At 34.4% G+C, this 19,686-nt stretch overlaps 1 protein-coding gene across 1 annotated transcript in view; it reads right to left on the bottom strand.

The window, feature by feature from the left end:
• Positions 1-19,159, bottom strand: part of LOC105219384 (uncharacterized) — a 36,816-nt gene extending 17,657 nt beyond the window's left edge. The window contains exons 1-6 of the mRNA XM_054235411.1: positions 18,662-19,159; positions 18,415-18,556; positions 18,037-18,339; positions 17,189-17,946; positions 16,908-17,100; positions 16,559-16,834 (exon numbers count right to left, since the gene is read on the bottom strand). Of these exons, the coding sequence (XP_054091386.1) occupies positions 16,559-16,834; positions 16,908-17,100; positions 17,189-17,946; positions 18,037-18,339; positions 18,415-18,556; positions 18,662-18,883 (1,894 nt within the window). The 5' untranslated portion in view covers positions 18,884-19,159. The remainder of the gene's footprint in view (positions 1-16,558; positions 16,835-16,907; positions 17,101-17,188; positions 17,947-18,036; positions 18,340-18,414; positions 18,557-18,661) is intronic.
• Between the last annotated feature and the right edge of the window lie 527 nt (positions 19,160-19,686).

Genomic DNA, 19,686 nt, shown 5'->3' with positions numbered 1-19,686 from the left:
TTACAAATCGGGTGTGATAAAATTAAGCATAATTGACTTACTAAGCCGTACATATCGGGTGTGATTTTTATTAAAATTAATATAAAAAAGAACTATTAAAGCTTAAATAAGCATGGCGGATACTGTTTGCAAATTAAGAGATTGGTTTTGTTTTATTTGTGGACATTTTACGCACCTTCAAGCAGAAGAAAGATATTCCTTACAATTGAAGAACCATATCTTCTTTTCTTTGGAATACGATTTTTATGTGAAGCTTGTATACCAAAAACTGTATGTACTACTTGCGAAAGTGGTCTTTTGACCTGGTACAAAGGCGGTACTAAGGCGCTGCCATTTTCTGCGCCTATTATATGGATTGAACCTGAAAATCACAAATGAGATACATGCTATTTCTGCGTAAATTACAAATTTGGTAGAAGCCAAAGGCACTACGCGATAATGACATACGAATCAACAAATAATGTCATTTTACCAGAAGTGCGCTGTGAAGGTGTTCCGGTGCCTCAACCGCCTACACATACATATAAAATATATGTGCTTTCTTTGTAAATGGGATTCACGTGCTACCAGCAGCCATTATCATATTAAATATTTCGAAGAACGTAAAGAAAATATTATTGGCGACTTAAATGTAATCCATGAATCTCTTGTCCCAAAAGAAAAGGTCATACTTCCACCGCTGCATATTAAGTTGGGCGTAGTGAAAAATTTTATTAAAAACTTAAATTCACAAGGATATGCTTTCAAACGCATTCAAACAATTTTCCCCAGATTATCTGCAGCAAAATTAAAAGAAGGTAAAATACGATTTTAAGAAATAATTTATTTCATTTAATGTAAACTACCTTTTCTAGGAATGCTCGTTGGACCCGATATAAGAAAATATTACAAGATGAAGAATTTTATGGTCATCTGTTGGAAATGCAAAAGACAGCATTTGACTTTATGCAGCTGGTTATATATGAATTCCTTGGAAACTCAAAAGCACAAAACTATGCAGAAAATATTGAAAGCATGCTAATCGGTTTAAACAATATTGGCGTTAAGATGTCACTAAAGCTGCATTTTCTGCACTCTCATCTCAATTTTTTAAAAGAAAACCTTGGAGCGGTTTCAGATAAACACGGTGAAAGGTTTCATCAGGATATAAAGGTATTGGAAGAAAGATTCAAATGGAAATCCCAAACTGTAATGCTTGCTGAATACGTATAGGGCTTGTACAGAAACCTTGACACCTCAGAACATTCACGTCAAGCTAAATACAGGAAAGCATATTAAGTTTAATCTTGAATCCATTGTCCTACTACTGCTGAAGCAAAAAATAAATATGTACATATAATAAACCACTATTAAAACAAAATTATAATTTTTTTATCAATCGTAAAGAGCTTTATTTACAACAATGGTGTCTTTGGTGACCCCCACTGAAATTTTCCGACAAACATTTTCGTAGAATATTTTAATCCTTAAATGTCCTTTTTTAAAGGATATTTTTTGATTTTCTCGAACAAAAGGTCAAATTGGCCCATAAAGAAACCAGTTAGAGGGCTAAGATCTGCCACAAAAATAATCCTCATACAATTCCACCATACAACTCTGGCCATAAGAATTCTCTAAGACATTAACTTACAACATTTTTTTCATACAGTATAATACTCCCTTCGACCAAAAAATGAAAACTTTGACCCACTGTAAAAAAAAACTCAGACTTGCTGGACCATAAGTTTGTTCTACAAAAATGATCTACTCAACATACCCTTTCAGAATTATAGGGTCGCTATTCTGTTCCAAAAATGCTGTTGGACAGTGTAATTAACATAGTAATAACTCTATACCCCCTATAAATCGAAGGGTCGACTTTAGCATACTATTCCAGGCTTTCGGAGCTGAAATGGGTATGGTAGGTATAATTACAGCTGACTTATAGTTTTAGAGATATTCGAACTTAAAGTTTAAAAATTGACAACTTTTAACACGTTATTTCTCACTGTATTGTACATATTTATTTTTTATAAATTATATTCAATTAATATATATTCTTAATCCTCTTTTCAACCATATCTATTTTATCACCGAAAGCCTGAGATAGTATACTATAGTTTCCCCAAATCGAAAATCGGGTCTAAACACTTACAACAAATTGCTCATCTCTAAATCAATTTTTCAATATATAATTTTTTATGGAGCGCCTGTTCTAATGTTGCAAATTGCCATTTAAAAAAAATTACAAGTGATACAAAACAAACTGTTAAAAATTATTTTGAAACTTCCGTGACATCATTGCACTATGAATCTTCACCTTATTGCTAACATAGAACTAGTATGCGATAGATTTTACAGATTTAAAACATTTTAAAAGTCCGCGAATAATTCAAACATTGCAAACAGTGCAATACGTTTTATACTCTCGCAATTTATTGCTATAGTTTTATTAAGATAACACACAATTTGACCCATATATTCGGCATAAAGTCCAATAGAAAAACGAAAATCATCATATACAGAATAAAGGCTGAGGTAATTCCTGAACCGATTTCACTCATTGCTCCATGATTATATGCTCATTTAATTTGGCTAAGATATTTCACATGTTCTTATAATTAAGTATAAGAGCTAGGGGAATTTATGACCCGATTTTAACCATTTCTGGTACAGAGACACATTATTAGAAGAAAAACTCCTCTGAACTAAATTAAGATATCTGAGAGATTTACCGATATTTTCGGTGAAAAATTACCCAAGGCACTGTGTTCTTCATATTCGATATCCGGGGCATTGAAAAGTTATAGTCCGATTTCGACAATTATATTAAAATTACAGTATTTGTGTGAAGTGTTATTCCGCTGTCTTCCTTGGTTCCTTATGTATATATTATAAAGTGAAGGAATAATATGGAATTCAAAATTGAGTTATATGGGAAGTTGTCGTGGACCGATTTCATCCATTTTCTACACGTGTCATAACGGTGTCAAGAAAATACTATATAGTGAATTTCTTTTTCTGATTCCTGAGATGTGGTTTTTGATCCATAAGTGGACGATGCCACGTCAATTTTCCATTTTGTAAAAAAATCTGAGTGCAGTTTTTTCTGCTATTTTTTCTGTAAAATTTAATGTTTCTGACGTTTTTCATTAGTGAGTTAGGACACTTTTAGTAATTTTCAACCTAACCTTTGTATGGGAGGTGAGCGTGGTTATTATCTTCATGGTGTGTGGTGGGGTACGTAAGGAAACCGACTGGTTTATATAGCTTTATTGGTTTGCGAGATATATACTAATTTCTTTTGCTAAGAATTCGGATGACGAAATTTTAATGTTTCCGCAAGACAATGCTCCCATACATGTGACTCGCGCTACAAAAGCATTTTTTCAGTTCGGAAGTATCCAATTATTAGATTGGCCAGTTTGAGTAATGATTTCAACTGCATATAGGGCCTTTGGGGCATACTTACTGCTAAAATATATGCACATTAAGGTGGAGCGATAATGTATGGTGGAAAAAATTGTTTCTTGTTTTTTTAACGGCATAGCTATGAAAAATTTCCTTTTAATAAATAAAACATACATAAAAAATATCAAACAGCTGGATTAATGTTTTGAGGTGCCCCAGTAGAGTCGAAAATTAAAAAAAAAATACATATTTAAGGTTTATTAAAGAAAAATGTTCTTTTACATTACTTAAAATACTATTCACTCATCACACTGTTTCGTATTGAAATAAGGCATTCGTTGACGCGATAAAACTGCATTCGATGCTTCTGCACCAACTTGATGCAGCGCTCCACGGCTTGAATTTGGCATGTACCCTTGGTCTTGGTACATTTGAATATGTCAGACATATTTAAAGTTAGAGGTGGCTCGAAGTTGAATGGAGGTACTTTGCACGTTCGAATTTTTCGAGCATTCTCTGATCTAGCTTTTACAATTCATCGATATATAATATCCCTTATAACCTATTCAGTCGTCACCAAGCATGATAATGAGAAGATTTTCTGTGTGGCCAAAATATCCATTGCAACAATTGCTTTCTTATCGGAATTCAAATAACGTTTTAGGTTAATGATTTAGCTCTGTTAATGCACGAGAATTACATTTTATTGTAAACTACATTGTTCCATAAAATTTCATAACGTACGTTGCTAATACAACTAGTTTTTTTTGGGTCAGTTTAAGTGGCATACAATCTTAGAATTCGATTAGCTATTTTAGCCATCTAGAATAGTTAAGGGCTTCAAGCTCCATATTAGCTAAATCAGAAGAAAACATACCAGTACTGATGGCGGTCATGATGTCGTATAAATACTTTTGGTCGGTACTAAGCATTTCCCTAGTTATTTCAGGTAATATTGTAGGTATAACGGTAAATTCGACTATCGGAATTGTTTGACAAATTTGTAATTGATATCCGATGGCGCCCGAAAAGCATTTAGGTCCTCTAGTTTTCCGCCTAAATGTAATAAAATATGACGTATTGGTAACCCATTTGAATGCAATTGACAGATAAACCACTGTGATGGCCTATTGAATTCCTCCTGCATCGGGCGAATAACACCACCTTTGACCCCTTTTGAGCTGATGCTTTCAATTGAAAAGTCATCAGTCAAAGAACAGAACAACAGGGCTTGTCAAAATAGTGTACCTCTGTGTTACGCGATAAACTGTTTTCTTTTCTATCTTGTTTTATATACTATATCGACACCGCCTATCACAATTTTTCTGGTCGAGTAAGAAACTTACTTCCTCCTTGGGAACACGACACCATTTTAAACAGCTACAATTCCTAATCTTTCAGATGTTTCAAGAACTCTCGGTTCCTTTGTTGCTTTAACGGACTTTAATTCATGTTTTATGAACAGATACCATTTCATATTGCTATTTGTGATACAGATAACTTCTCCGGCGAACCAAAGACAGGACAGCGCGTCGTTTGTGATGTTTGAACTTGAGACATATTTCTGCTATTACGAGAAGTAAAAAGTACTAATTACACTTATAAATTAAGCTACAAGCATCATATGTACATGGAAAATACTACTTACACTAAATATCCCGATTCCAGCAGTAAAATTGGATGTAACAAATAAATGAACGGCGAACAAGAGAACTGCAGTAAGCGCACGAAAACTCTGAAAGTCACTGTCACTCCATCGGTGGGTGTAAATAAAGTAATAACCCGCCCCCTCTGTTACGAAACACGCATGTTTTAAGGTTATTTATTTCTATATTCATCTAACATAGCACCGCTAGGAACATCAAACAGCGTTTATAAAATCTTTGCGAATTTATGAGTATTTGACATACATTTTCAAAACTTCATACCGATGGGGGCACCTCTAAACATTGCTCGAGATTACTGATTTTGCTTGTGTTTAATTGTTTACCTAAACATCAACTTTCTACAGGTATACCGAAGCAAAAAATCAAAAATAAATAAAATCGCCCCACCCTAATGCACATACCAAGCAGTATATTACTATGAAGTAAAGGGTGATTTTTTAAGAGCTTGATAACTTTTTAAAAAAAAAAAACGCATAAAATTTCATATTTGAAACGTTAGATTGGTTCATGACATTTACTTTTTGAAGATAATTTCATTTAAATGTTGACCGCGGCTGCGTCTTAGGTGGTCCATTCGGAAAGTCCAATTTTGGGCAACTTTTTCGAGCATTTCGGCCGGAATAGCCCGAATTTCTTCGGAAATGTTGTCTTCCAAAGCTGGAATAGTTGCTGGCTTATTTCTGTAGACTTTAGACTTGACGTAGCCCCACAAAAAATAGTCTAAAGGCGTTAAATCGCATGATCTTGGTGGCCAACTTACGGGTCCATTTCTTGAGATGAATTGTTCTCCGAAGTTTTCCCTCAAAATGGCCATAGAATCGCGAGCTGTGTGGCATGTAGCGCCATCTTGTTGAAACCACATGTCAACCAAGTTCAGTTCTTCCATTTTTGGCAACAAAAAGTTTGTTAGCATCGAACGATAGCGATCGCCATTCACCGTAACGTTGCGTCCAACAGCATCTTTGAAAAAATACGGTCCAATGATTCCACCAGCGTACAAACCACACCAAACAGTGCATTTTTCGGGATGCATGGGCAGTTCTTGAACGGCTTCTGGTTGCTCTTCACCCCAAATGCGGCAATTTTGCTTATTTACGTAGCCATTCAACCAGAAATGAGCCTCATCGCTGAACAAAATTTGTCGATAAAAAAGCGAACCGAACACTGATTTTGGTAACACTGATTTTGGTAATAAAATTCAATGATTTGCAAGCGTTGCTCGTTAGTAAGTCTATTCATGATGAAATGTCAAAGCATACTGAGCATCTTTCTCTTTGACACCATGTCTGAAATCCCACGTGATCTGTCAAATACTAATGCATGAAAATCCTAACCTCAAAAAAATCACCCGTTAGTTAAAAAATGAGTGCCAACGAATCCAAGTGGGAAAGAATTTTGCTAGCGGCTCAGCAAAACTTAGAAGGGGCCATGCCAGCAAGACTGTGTATGGTAAAAGTACAAAAGTGTAATAGCGTTTTTAGACAGCGAAATTAATTGATTGATTAAACTTTTTATTCAGATCGGCTACTATTTAAAATTACAATTAGTTAAAGTTACTTTTCAACAATATTTGATAGGTATTTTAAGGAGATCCTTATTTTAAGATTTTTCTGAGTAATGCTTACCATTTTAACGATGATAGATTTTAAAAAATTCTCTGCACGTTCATCGTAGCCTTATTTGTTTTTTTCTGCGCCATTGAGTAACGTGCTTCGTAAAATGTACTTTTTCATATTAATGATTGCAGTTGTAAATAGCTAAAGTGCGTTCAAAGAGGAAGATACCTTTGGCACGGTGAAAATCGGTGAATATTATTCAATTATTTTCAAGATGATAAAGTACAGTTCAACTTCCATTATCCACAAAAAAAAACTTTGAGTTTGCGCGACTACGAGTTATCGCAGGTAATTTGTATGAAATTTGACTTATATTGCCAATTCAAGAGTTCAAGTTATGGAGAACTGCGAGTTATAGAAGTTAAACTGTATATTAATTATTATTATAAAAAATGTACTTGTTTTACAAAATGCCGGTTATGCGGAATATTTCAACAAGAGTCTGCGCGGCAACGATAACTCATAATCAGCTGTCAACATATTTCTATTTAACTAAATAATTTTGTTTTTCAATAAGAATATGTATATGAATATGAAACATAAAAAATAATAAAATGTTGAAAATTGAAAATTATAACGGCTTTTACAAAAAATTAAATACGTTTGTCTATTTTTCAACAGTTATGACCCTAAACATCATTAAATAAATTATTTACGCTATCTTTAATCCTACTCTTTTAGTTGCATCCTTAGATAGTTCTACGCAGAGAGACCTCTGAAAATTTCAAAATCAGGGTATCAGCCAAAAAGTAGTGGAGTTTGCCATATGTTGCTGATTTAATCATGTTCCATCGATATCAAACACATTTATCAAAATTCCAACGAGGCTTTGAATGGGCTGGGGGATAGAGTGGGTTGGAGGATCCTTGGAGAGGAAAGATCAACCTTCATGGACAGCGAGGCACATATCGCTCCGTTGATCTGCTTGACTCAAAGTGCTTTTTGATGCACCATACTACCAAAACCAAAATGCGGGTTTTGTTGAACACAAATCTCTGTGGCAATTAGTTTATTTTTTTATATCAATGTTCGAAGACGCCGTGTTGCGATTGGGCAAAATTTCATCAATATAAGTAACTATATAAATTAATCTTCCCTTTGCATTTCTCTTGACTTATCGATCGCCAAATATCTATCGGTCGGTGCATATCTTAGCCTTAAAGGGTTTAGGTGGGTTTCATATTTCCAAATTTGAATTTTTTTTGTCTTATTAAATAGTACAATATGTTTCAAATATTATACAAAACTATTAAATCATTCGCGTAAAAGATTAAGATTTTGTTCAAATTTTGCAGACAGCTTTGAAATAACATTATCTAGTTAATGAATGAAGGATTTTATTCACATTTTTACAACTTTCCAAAAAAGTGCGAGTTTTTTTTTAATCTGCCAAAAATACAAATTTTAGTATTTTAATTTTTCCTTCGTGCATTAACTAGTTTTTGCCATTTACTAAGAAATTATTTTTGGTTAAACCCAAAATGAGTTATGCTGTCCGCAACAAGCGTATTTTTTTTTTGACACGTCATGGGATTGATTCGGCTATAACCGGCTAAACGGTTGCAACGCCAATCACATGGGAGCTGAGGTACCAGCGGTTGAGTTTTCGGAATTTTAAAATACAAATTTCATAAGATACTATTTAAATGTGTATCTTCGATATGCTGAATTGTGAATATGCTTGTCGATTAGAGTAAAGTAGGCAAATATGGACCACCAATCCTTTTTTGGTATATAGGTCACCAAATACATGCAATAATACAATCAAATTTATTTGATTAACTTAAAAAAACAATTAATTTTTATTTTTTTTTGTGAAACAATAACTCCAAACGCAAAATATATTATAAACTTAAAAAACGTAAAAATACCCAGAAACGCGAAAAAAAATATAGGGGGCTAATATGGACCAGGTAGTCCATATTAGCCGAAGTGATTATTGTGTACACATGTCGCATATAAAGAGATCTTGTTCACAACCAGCACATTCCTCATGGCTCCAATTTTTGCAAGAGACACATTGAACCCATATTTCACCATATTATGAAATATCGAAACCATATTGTAAAAATGTATGTTTGAACCCAACCGGATAGATGACATTCGTATATTGATCCAGGCGGCGCTCCTCTTAGCAACAAATCTGAGCGTTTCTTTCGTGGAAATATAAATAGTGGGGGAACAAATATTCCACCCGCACTCATACAAACAATAGTTGTTATCGTAGATCCTCTCTCTGTAGAAGTAAGGCTACCAATCTGTCTTTTACCCTTCCTTGACAATACTTGGGGTAATTTTGATGGAACGACACTTATGCCTGTTTCATCAACGTTAAAAACATTGTAGGCTGAATAATTAAAATTGTCCATTTCCTTTTCAAGGATATCAAAAAAGGTATTCACATTATCTTTTGTGAAACCTCGTGCTCTTGCCAATGAAGTTCCCGTCGGAGAGCGGAACGCTAAATTTGGGTTCCTCTTTAAAAACAAGCGCAGCCAATCCTTACCCGCGAACTGATTTTCTTTTGAAAATGGGTGCATAATATTATTTTTTCAGCCAGTTGATAGGCTAAGTACTTAACATCCATTCTGCTTAGACCAAATAGTTTCGATTCCATTGTCAAATCGAACTCCACCGACATCTTTTCAAAATTTTCAGGAAAAACTGGTTTGCGCCCTAATTTAGTGTTTGCGACCTTTTCGATTTCGGTGTCTTTCTTTAACGCTAGCCTTATTAAAGTTGACTTAGGGACATTGTACATCTTAGCTGCTTTCAGATAACCGCAGGTACTAGATCGCACCGCTGTGATCGCCTTTTTCATGTCCTCGGGATTCCAATTTTTACGCTTATCCTACATTAATAAGATCTTAATGAACTTAAAGATAAACGAGCTAAAAGAGTAAGAATTGTTCTGCGGGTAATATGGACCATTAGTCCATATTAGCCTCTACTGTGGTAGTCCATATTACACTCAACATGTGGTGGCGATATAACTGAGTTTAATTCCAATCTGAACTATATTTACTAAACTATTTATAACCATTCAAAATTAGCAAAAAGTATTTATTTAACACACATTATTTGTCAATTTATTCGTTCCACGATAAATTTTAGGTAAAAAAGTAAAATTCGCTTACGCACATATAATTATCAGCAACCACTATTTTACAAAAATCACTATTGCTCGAGTATCCGCACTTGCTGAACGGTAAATTGAAACTGAGGAAACTTGCGCGAATAGACGAAGAAATCAAACGAAAATAACGGAGGATTTAACAACTGAAATTCAAGATAACTAGGTGGTCCATATTACCCACCTTTACCCTACATTTACATTTTAATAAGTTTTTTATATATTATTTATTAATTAAAATTGGCTTTTATATAATTATAAATAAAAGATCATCGCTTTTCCATAGGAACCTCGGAGTTAACTCCGTTTAGTGCTTATTTAATTTATTGGTAATTGTTTGTTATTTTGAGTGTTCATGAATTAAATTGATTTACGCTAAACATTAATGAGTTACTTAACCACCAGCCCAATGTATACGTATATATATGTATAATGTGCAAGTATATCTTGTTATGCACGGTCCTCCTTCTCTGTATTCTCATATATGATATGTAAGTATATGTACACCCAAAAATTTAAAGTATGAATTCGCTGCGAAGAATTGCTGTTGAGCCGCAATACAATTATATAACGCAATACATCCGCTACCCACATGCTCATACCACATTGGACACATGTGTAAGTTTATATGCATGATGTGTCCGTGTTAAACTGGTATGCTCCCACAGCTACCACGCTTCACGCCTTTCTTGACAATGCCTGTAGAGATTTGAAGCTAACGAGCCATTTAACAATTTAATCGGTCGTAAGCCGCTGTCCATCCCTGCCGCCGGTTTGTCTGTTTGTAACGCTGACTGCCAGTGCCATTTGTGTTGATTGTGCGTTTGAATGAGTGTTCAAAACAACCAGTTACTCAACAAAACCAACCAAGATATATAAACATGCGGTAGTAGAAAGTACATACATACATTCACACACAAGGCAACCAAAAAATGAACAAACAACAAAGACCGCAATAACAACAGGATTCTCGATGATACCACAGTAGCTGTCAAAGTGAAAGTGAGGGAGGAGCAGTAAATACAACAATGCAAATAGCAACAACAGCAAATCACAACCATTTGTAATGCCATTTCATGAATTATTTAGAAGTGTGATGCTAACAATTAATGATTGATGTTATGGACCGATATTCAAAGGTCTACCACAACTGAAGTGGGTCGTCAATGGCTCACATACATCTATTGAAATAAGTTCCTTTATTCGATAACCTTGCAAAGCCTATCATAGAGATAACTTCTAAATTTGTTTTGGAGTTGCTTAGGTGTTACATATATTTAGAGTTTTCAAAAAAATCAATATTTTTTTCATTTTCGTAATGTACATGTATTCAAGTAAACGCGCTGAAGGTAATCCGACGGTTATTTTTGAAGCTACACGCATAATTGTAACGACGGGTCAGCGCCTTTGAAAACGGTGAGCAAGGCTTCAAGAAAATATCTGAACCGATTTCAACTATATTTTCTAGTGCTTAATCGAATTGTAGGAAAGTACAAATTGTTTTGCGTATTCCTTAGTTTAAGTACGTTAATTACTTTAACGAAATCCGTATGATTTTTTCTTTTCAGTTGGTCCTCTTTAGAGATAAAGTGGTCACCGCAAAACTCCATTTTTGGGAAGGTTGCCCGCAGAACTGATGTAGCAGCTACAAAAACTGTTATTTTTACAAATAAAGAATTATTCATTATTCTTCAAAATTACCATAATATGTGTACAAGTTCTTCGAATATTAAATTTAGAAATTTTCTCAGGCAAAATTTATGAAAAATTTAAATTTTTTAGGGTTCCTAACTATATGTTTTTGTATATTTTATATACATACATATGCTAAAATACAATGTAATTATATACTTTATATGTACATATCAATATTTATTTTATTTGGTTATTAAAATTGTCTATAATATATCAAAAGAATAAACGTCCGCGCATAATATGTAATTGTAAACAAAATCGAAAGAACCATACGCATAATGTTTGTAAATTTGTTTACATGTATATGTGCGTAAATATGTGCCTCATTGTTTGTTGTAAAATCTTCGTTGCTACGGACAACGAATGGCCGAAAAAAGTTATTTTTTGTTCTCAAATCAAAGACTTGTAATCAATGTCGCACGTTCGCAGGGAAGTGCTCCTCAATCACTGCAAAGCATATGTTAAAAGACTTTCGACAACGCGCTGGAGTGCTCATTATGGCGCAGTAAAAGTATTGGCTGAAAATTTTGATGCAGATATTACAATTGAGGAACTATGTGACCAAGACGTACATTTATAAACTAGATGTCCTGCACAAAATCTTATCTCTGCTGTGTGTAATTTCTTATTTCTTTGTTTTCTTTTCTTTTGGAATGATGTGCTAAGGGAAGTGAACAATGCTCAGATTGCATTGCAATGTAAAGGTTTATGTGTTGATGAAATAATCATAAAACTAGAAGCACTTCGTCTATTCATTGGAGAGAAACGGTTGCATCTAGTAGGAGATTTTTTCAATAGATTTTGCTGTACAAAAATCGGAAGAATACAACATTTCGATGGAACGACGAATTCGTCGCAAGAAACGCATGCCCGGTGAGTTAGCCACCGATACTGGACTTACACTTAGAGCGGAACTACAAAAGGATATGTTAGAATGTCTTGACAGATTCAATATTGAACTCGAAACACGAGTAAAGTCCATTAAAGTCGTAGCTTCATTGTTTGAGGTTGTGCAGTCATAGACCTTGCTTTTGGCAAACACTGAACAGTAAAATTTGCTATATCAAAATATACTAACCTTTACGATGAAGTATCAGAAACAGAACTACTTTTAGAAATACCAAGACTGAGAAGACATTTAAAAGCGGCTAATATTACTGTCTCTAATTGGGTGACGCTGGACTATTTGAAATTCATTGTGGAATGGGATTTTACAGCATCTCTTCCGAATCTAACGGTCGCACTAAAGTTATTTATGACAATATGTGCATCAGTCGCTTCATGTGAAACTAGATTAAACAATCTTGGTATTTTAACGATAGAACATGAAGCAACACAAAATATAAGTTTTGAAGACGTGATTTCGGAGTTTGCAAGTGTAAAAGCTAGAAGGAAGAAATTTTTATTTTTTCACATAATACACTAATATTTGTAATACTCGTGTTTTAATAAAATCTAAATGATTATTACTTTTTTTATTTTAAAAGTTTTGATACAGTTTTGGGGTGACACCTTAAAAATCCGCCCCGGGTGTCACCTATGATAGCTACGCCACTGTTTGTGTTGGATGTTTTGGTTGACATTAATGAAACTTTGATTGCATAAAATGATTTTTTGATGATACATTATATTTGGCATAATCTCACTTTACATACGTTGACGTATTCTGAGCAAATACTAATTCATCTGCTAATTAAAAAATACAAAAAACCTTTAGACATTTTTGGTTTCAGTTGTTGCTATGCCTTATTATTTTTATACTCTCGCAACAAAGTTGCTACGAGAGTATTATAGTTTTGTCCACATAACGGTTGTAAGTCGTAAAAGTAAATGAGTTAGATTTAGGGTTATATATATCAAAATGATCAGGGTGACGAGAAAAGTTCAAATCCGGAGAGTTCAAATCGGATTGTAACCACGCCCACCTCCCATACAAAGGTTATGTTGAAAACTACTAAAAGTGGGTTAACTCAATAACGAAAAACGCCAGAAACACTAAATTTCAGATAAGAAATGGCAGATGGAAGCTGCACTCAGATTTTTTTACAAAATGGAAAATGGGCGTGGCATCGCCCACTTATGGGTCAAAAACCATATCTCGGGAACTACTCGACCGATTTCAATGAAACTTGGTTTGTAATAGTTTCTTTACATCCCAATGATATGTTGTGAAAATAGGCCAAATCGTTTCACAACCACGCCTAGCCTACTTTCTATATACCAGAACTTTGAAGACGATCTGAATTGTTTACTTTACAATATATATATGAAGCACTAGTAAAGATATCGATGCAGAACTTTGCACAAATACTACGTTTTTAGTGTGGCAGCCCCATTCTAAAAACCACCGAAATCGGACCATAGGTTGTCAAGGCCCCATATATCGAACATAAAGACCTCGGTGCTTCAAACCTAATATTAGGGTTTTCAACTTTCAATGGACTTTATACACTATATATGACGAATATGTGGGTCAAATTGTGTATTATATAATATTAATAAAGTTAAATAAATAAATTGCGAGAGTATAAAATGTTCGGTTACACCCGAACTTATCCCTTCCTTACTTGTTTATTCGGGGTTTGAGTAATAAGTAAAAATTATTTTTTCAGTTTTCGAAACTGCCGTCCTAAATCGAAATATGCATTTGTCTTCTAATTACAAAACAGTGCTTACTAATTATAGGTTCAAATATATGGATATATTTTTTTGAAAACTAGTTGTGGTTGTATCTGTGATTAACCGACTTTTCACTTGGTATTTGTATTTATGTATATCATTTCTATATAAAACTTTCTGAAAAAACGATCAAATTAAAGAAATATACATTTTATATGAACATACATATACACTCCTCGTCATTAGGTTAGACGCACCGGCACTGACAATAGTATGCAGTTTCGAAATGTTATTTTGGTTTAAAGTAAAGAAAAGTTGATATGCCAAAGCCATGGTTATTCAATAACATTTCAGTAATGATATTCAAAAGATTTAAAAAATTTAACAAAATTTTGTTCTTCAAAAATTTTCTTCTTCATCATCTTTTATGGTCACACATAACGGTTGTTTGTAACACCTAAAACTTAAAGAGTTAGATATAGAGTCATATATACCAAAGTGATCAGGGTGACGAGTAGATTTGAAATTTAATGTCTGTCCGTCCATCCGTCTGTCCGCCCGCTGTGCAAGCGATAACTTGAGTAAAACTGGAGATATCCTAATGAAACATGGTACACATGTGCCTTGGGACCGTTAGTGGGTTGCTTTTGAAAATGGGCAAAATCGGACCATTGCCACGCCCACAAAATGGCGAAAACCAAAAACACATAAACTGTCCTAAGCTATAAATGAAGTTATAAAAATAAAATTTGGAACAAAGGATCACACTATGAAGGGCCATATTTGAATGTATTTTTTTTGAGGAAGTGGGCTTGCCCGGGCCCCAAATAAGTTATTTGTATATATCTCACAAACCAATAAAGCTATATAAACCAAACTTTGTGCAGTTCGTTCCCTTACGTACCCCACCACACACCATGAAAATAGTTGAAATCGGATAATACCCACGCTCACCTCCCATACAAAGGTTAGGTTGAAAATTACTAAAAGTGCGTTAACTCATTAACGAAAAACGTTAGAAACACTAAATTTTACAGAAGAAATAGCAGAAAGAAGCTGCACTCAGATTATTTTACAACTTCGCCCACTTATGGGTCAAAAACCATATCTCAGGAACTACATGACAGATTTCAATGAAATTCTGTATATAATATTTTCGAAACACCTTGATGATGCGTGTGGAAAATGGATGAAATCGGTTCACAACAACGACAACTTCCCATATAACTCAATTTTGAATTCCATTTTATTGCTTCATTTTATAATATATACATAACCAATGAAGATAGCGAAATAAAACTTTACATAAATACTGTATATGATCTGTGGCATCACTTGTGAAAAAATTGTCGAAATCGGACTATAACTTTTCAATGCTCCGGATATCGAATATGAAGAACTCCGTACCAGAGAACTGCAAAACTCACTTTTTCCTTGAATCAGCTCATACGCAAAAGTTTCTATTCAATTCCAATCACTGAACGAAGCACAGCGTTGAGTAAAAATCAGCTCATGTTGCCGCACCGTTCATTCGCGTACAATGTGAGCCTTCGGTCCGAATTGCTTTGCTCGCGTTTGCTCACTACACGAAATGTTTAGCTCACGTTCGCTCACTTCACGAAAGTTTTAGCTCACTTTCGCTCAGTGATTGGAAGTGAATAGAAACTTTTGCGTATGAGCTGATTCAAGGAAAAAGTGAGTTTTGCAGTTCTTTGGTATATAGTATATGTACGTATATATATGTATATATGCATGTGTGTGTGCCAACGGATTTTACAAAACCAGTAGCACTGCTGGTTGCGCATTTATTCAAGCACAGTGAGTTTATTCATATGTGTTGAGTTTGCTCATACCCGTTGAGTTTGCTCATAGACGTTGAGTTTGCTCTTTTGTGTGCTTGTTTTCATTCAACACGATCATTGTTGAGCCGAATGAGCGAACGCCTGGGTAGAGTAGGGATGGAAAGAGCGCGAGCGGAATCGATTTTTGACTTTGGAATTGACTTCTAGTTTTTCGATTCTGGAAGTCAATTAATCAACCCCGATAGTCGACTTTTGTGACTTAAGTTGACTTTTTATAAATTAAGCAACTCGTACACGAAATTCATTAGATATATCAATATTTTTTTAGTTTTTAACATATTATAAAAAGTATTATAGGATTTCATTGCATACATTTTGGTATTGGATAATAAAATTGCTTTTTTTTTAATTAAAAAACAAAAAATTTAAAAATAAATAACTACCAAAACCACATTTCTTCGCCGATTGATCTTAAAAATATTAGCTCATTAATGTGCTGAGGTGATAAGCGACTCCTCAACTGATTTGCGATAAGTCCTGCATGTGAAAATAATCGCTCACAGGGTACAGACGTTGCAACTATTGGCAAGTACTTTTTAGCTACTTTCCATAGATACGGATATTCATATTTCATACTTTCCCACACAGTGAACGGATTAGGATTTTGTTTCCGATTAACAGCCGGGCGTGTCAAATATTGTCGTAATTGTATTGGTAATCCTCCAGCCTCATCAGAATCTGCAAGATTGGAACTACAACTCACAGTGTTATCAAAATAAGACCATAAATCATCATTGTCATCGTTCGTTTTCTGAAATTCCGGACCTTGAATAGCTAATATCTCATCTTGAGGGTTAATATTTGCCACCATTGCTGCCAATGCTAATTTTCGTTCTGTCTTGACAAGATCAGCTACACAAAAAATTATATTAAGATTAAACTAAACCATAGAAATAATCAAATAATGTTTGCATAATCAACCTACCGACATTAGTTACCGCTCGTGCAGAATCCCGAATACTTTGAAAACCAAACTTTTTATAACGAGGATCAACCAATGTTGCACAAGCGTACAGTTTTACGGATTCAATATTGCCGTATTTTGTTTCGATGTCTTGAACCATTCTCTTTTTCAAATGTCGCCCAATTAAAGTTTCTGGCGTTAACTCTTCAATCTTCTGTAAAATATAAAATCAATTCATTCAATAAAAATTCAAAACAAGATAATATTGCAATAGCTTTGCTAGTTTAATAATGGGAACTTACTTTTCTAAGACTTGAAATCAAAGGAATGCACTTGCTCAATGTTACACATTTCTCAAAACAAACTTCTTGAGTTATTTGCAAGAGAGGTTTTAAGATGTCACGAACTTCTACTAACGCATCGATTTCCTCACCTGTGATCATGTTAGGTGGCTTAGCTTTCGAAGATTTGTCCATCTTCACTTGTAAAAGCACTTTACTGACATGATCAGCAAGCACAATGAAATGGTCAACCATTTCAAAACAGGAGTTCCATCTCGTTCGCACTTCCTGAATTAATTTCAGACGAGAATTTTCAGGCTTGTCCTTCTGTAATTTCAGCAGCTCTGTAGTCGCTCTTTCACTTTGTCGAAAGAATGTGACAATTTGTTTAACTTTTGACAATAGCTCACGCAATGACGATTGCTCAGTATGATCTGTAATTAAGTCTTCAAGATTGTCAATAGCATCATTTTCATCAGCGGGTAAGTCGGAAACTTGATTTCGAGATTCAGATGCAGGTGGAGTAATATTAACTTCGAAAAGGCGCTGACCAATATTATTTATTACATGTCCAAAACATGAAATGTGTTTCCCATCACCGAACTCACTTTTAATAGCTCCTTTGATGTTTGCGCCCCCGTCTGAAACGAATGCTGCTATTTTACTATCATCAAGACCCCAGTCATTGCATATATTTCTTAATTTCAAGCTCAAATTGTCCATTGTTTTCCTCTCTTCCATGAGATAAGCGCCCAGCTCAACAGTCTTCATCTCAGTTTCTGTGAAGAAAGGTTAATATGTCAATAAAGTTAGATATTTGAAGTTAAAACTGAATGTAATGATTTTTGAAAATAAAATCAGTAACTGACCTTTCAGATAGTGAACTGTTAAGCCAAGATAGCTTTTCATTGTGTGTTGGTGAGTCCAGATATCAGTAGTAAGACACACAGATTCAGTCTGTCGCAGTTCAAGTTTTATTTTATTCGACAAATCTTGATATTTACGACTCATAGCATTAGTTATAGTTGGCTCACAGGGTATGTGATACAACGGTTGCAGTGTTTTAATAAATTTTCTGAATCCTGGTCTTTCTGTGGTACACAGAGGCATATTATCAACAGCGATCATTCGTAAAAGAGCTGTGGTAGCTTGATCATATCTACGTCCACCAGCTAGGAAACAATGAAAATGCATGATAGAAGAAATTAATAAGATTAACGTTGTTTCCTAATTTAATTCACTACTACCTGAAAAAGAATTAGCATTGTTTATACAACGATCCATAGGACCTTGGACCTGCGATTGTACTGTGGTATTCTCTTGAAGAGATGATTTTGTTTGAGGTACCAAAGCAACCGATGGAACAGATGATTCGACAGCGACTAAAACCTAAGAACAAACATGATTAAGTTAGTATCAATATAAAAAATTAAATTGTCTGTGGAGAGGAATAATTTATGTACAAACTTTAAAAAGTTCTTCAAAAGCACTTACTTTTTTAGGCTGAACTTCGAAATCATTGTGACTGTCATTCAATCTTTTCTGAGTTTGTTTTTCATTACTTGACGGAGGAGCAATCTTGTGAGCACATTGTAAGTGCTTCATCATTGTTGATGTGCTTTTATTAAACAAAAACTGTTTATGACATAAATCACACTTAACTTTACTGCCATTGTTAACTTTTGTGCAATAGGCCCATATCAAACTGGGAGCCATGATGAAGAATTGTTCAATACTATGTACCGTATATTAAAAAGTTAATTACATCAATTACCGGCGGCAATGTAAACATTATATTGTTATAGACCAATCAGAAAATCAGAAAGAGGCTATTTATAAAGAAACGCTTCGATTGGTACTTTGTATTGTGCTTTTAAAAGTAATCTTATAGTGATTATCTTAATTCATCAACTGTCAAAGTCATCGAGTAAAAGTCGATTTTAATCGATTCAAGACAAGCTTGAATCGATCCTAAAAAGTCTATTATTTCTAATAATAGATCGATTTTCGACTAAAGTCAGAGTCGATTTTTCCATCCCTAGGGTAGAGCTGTTTCAACACGAGCGTGAATAAACTCAGCAAGCAAACGAATTTACCGCAATTGAGCTGAATTTAGCTCAGTAGCGAATATATTCACGAATGCCATTTTGAGCGCTTGAGCCGAATGGGCTGATAGTTCGGGTATTGTTTGTGCATGAACATATTTGCGCTCAACGGAAGCCGTTCTCTGCTCCGTACCTTATGGTAATTTTTCACCGAAAATGCCGGTAAATCTCTCAGATATCTTAATTTAATTCTGAGGTAATCGTTTTCTTCTAATAGTGAGTCTCTGTACCAGAAATGGTTAAAATCGGGTCATAACTTTCCCTAGCTCCCATTTACCTAATATTAGGGGTTTCAAACTTTCAATGGACTTTATACTATAAGTATGTGTATATGCCGAATTTGTGAGTCAAATTGTGTGTTATCTTAATAAAAATATAGCAATAATTGCGAGACTATAAAATGTTCGGTTGCAC

Source organism: Zeugodacus cucurbitae, chromosome X (assembly GCF_028554725.1).
Source record: "Zeugodacus cucurbitae isolate PBARC_wt_2022May chromosome X, idZeuCucr1.2, whole genome shotgun sequence".
Classification (NCBI taxonomy): Eukaryota; Metazoa; Arthropoda; class Insecta; order Diptera; family Tephritidae; genus Zeugodacus; species Zeugodacus cucurbitae.
This window is presented reverse-complemented; position numbering and strand designations above follow the sequence as displayed.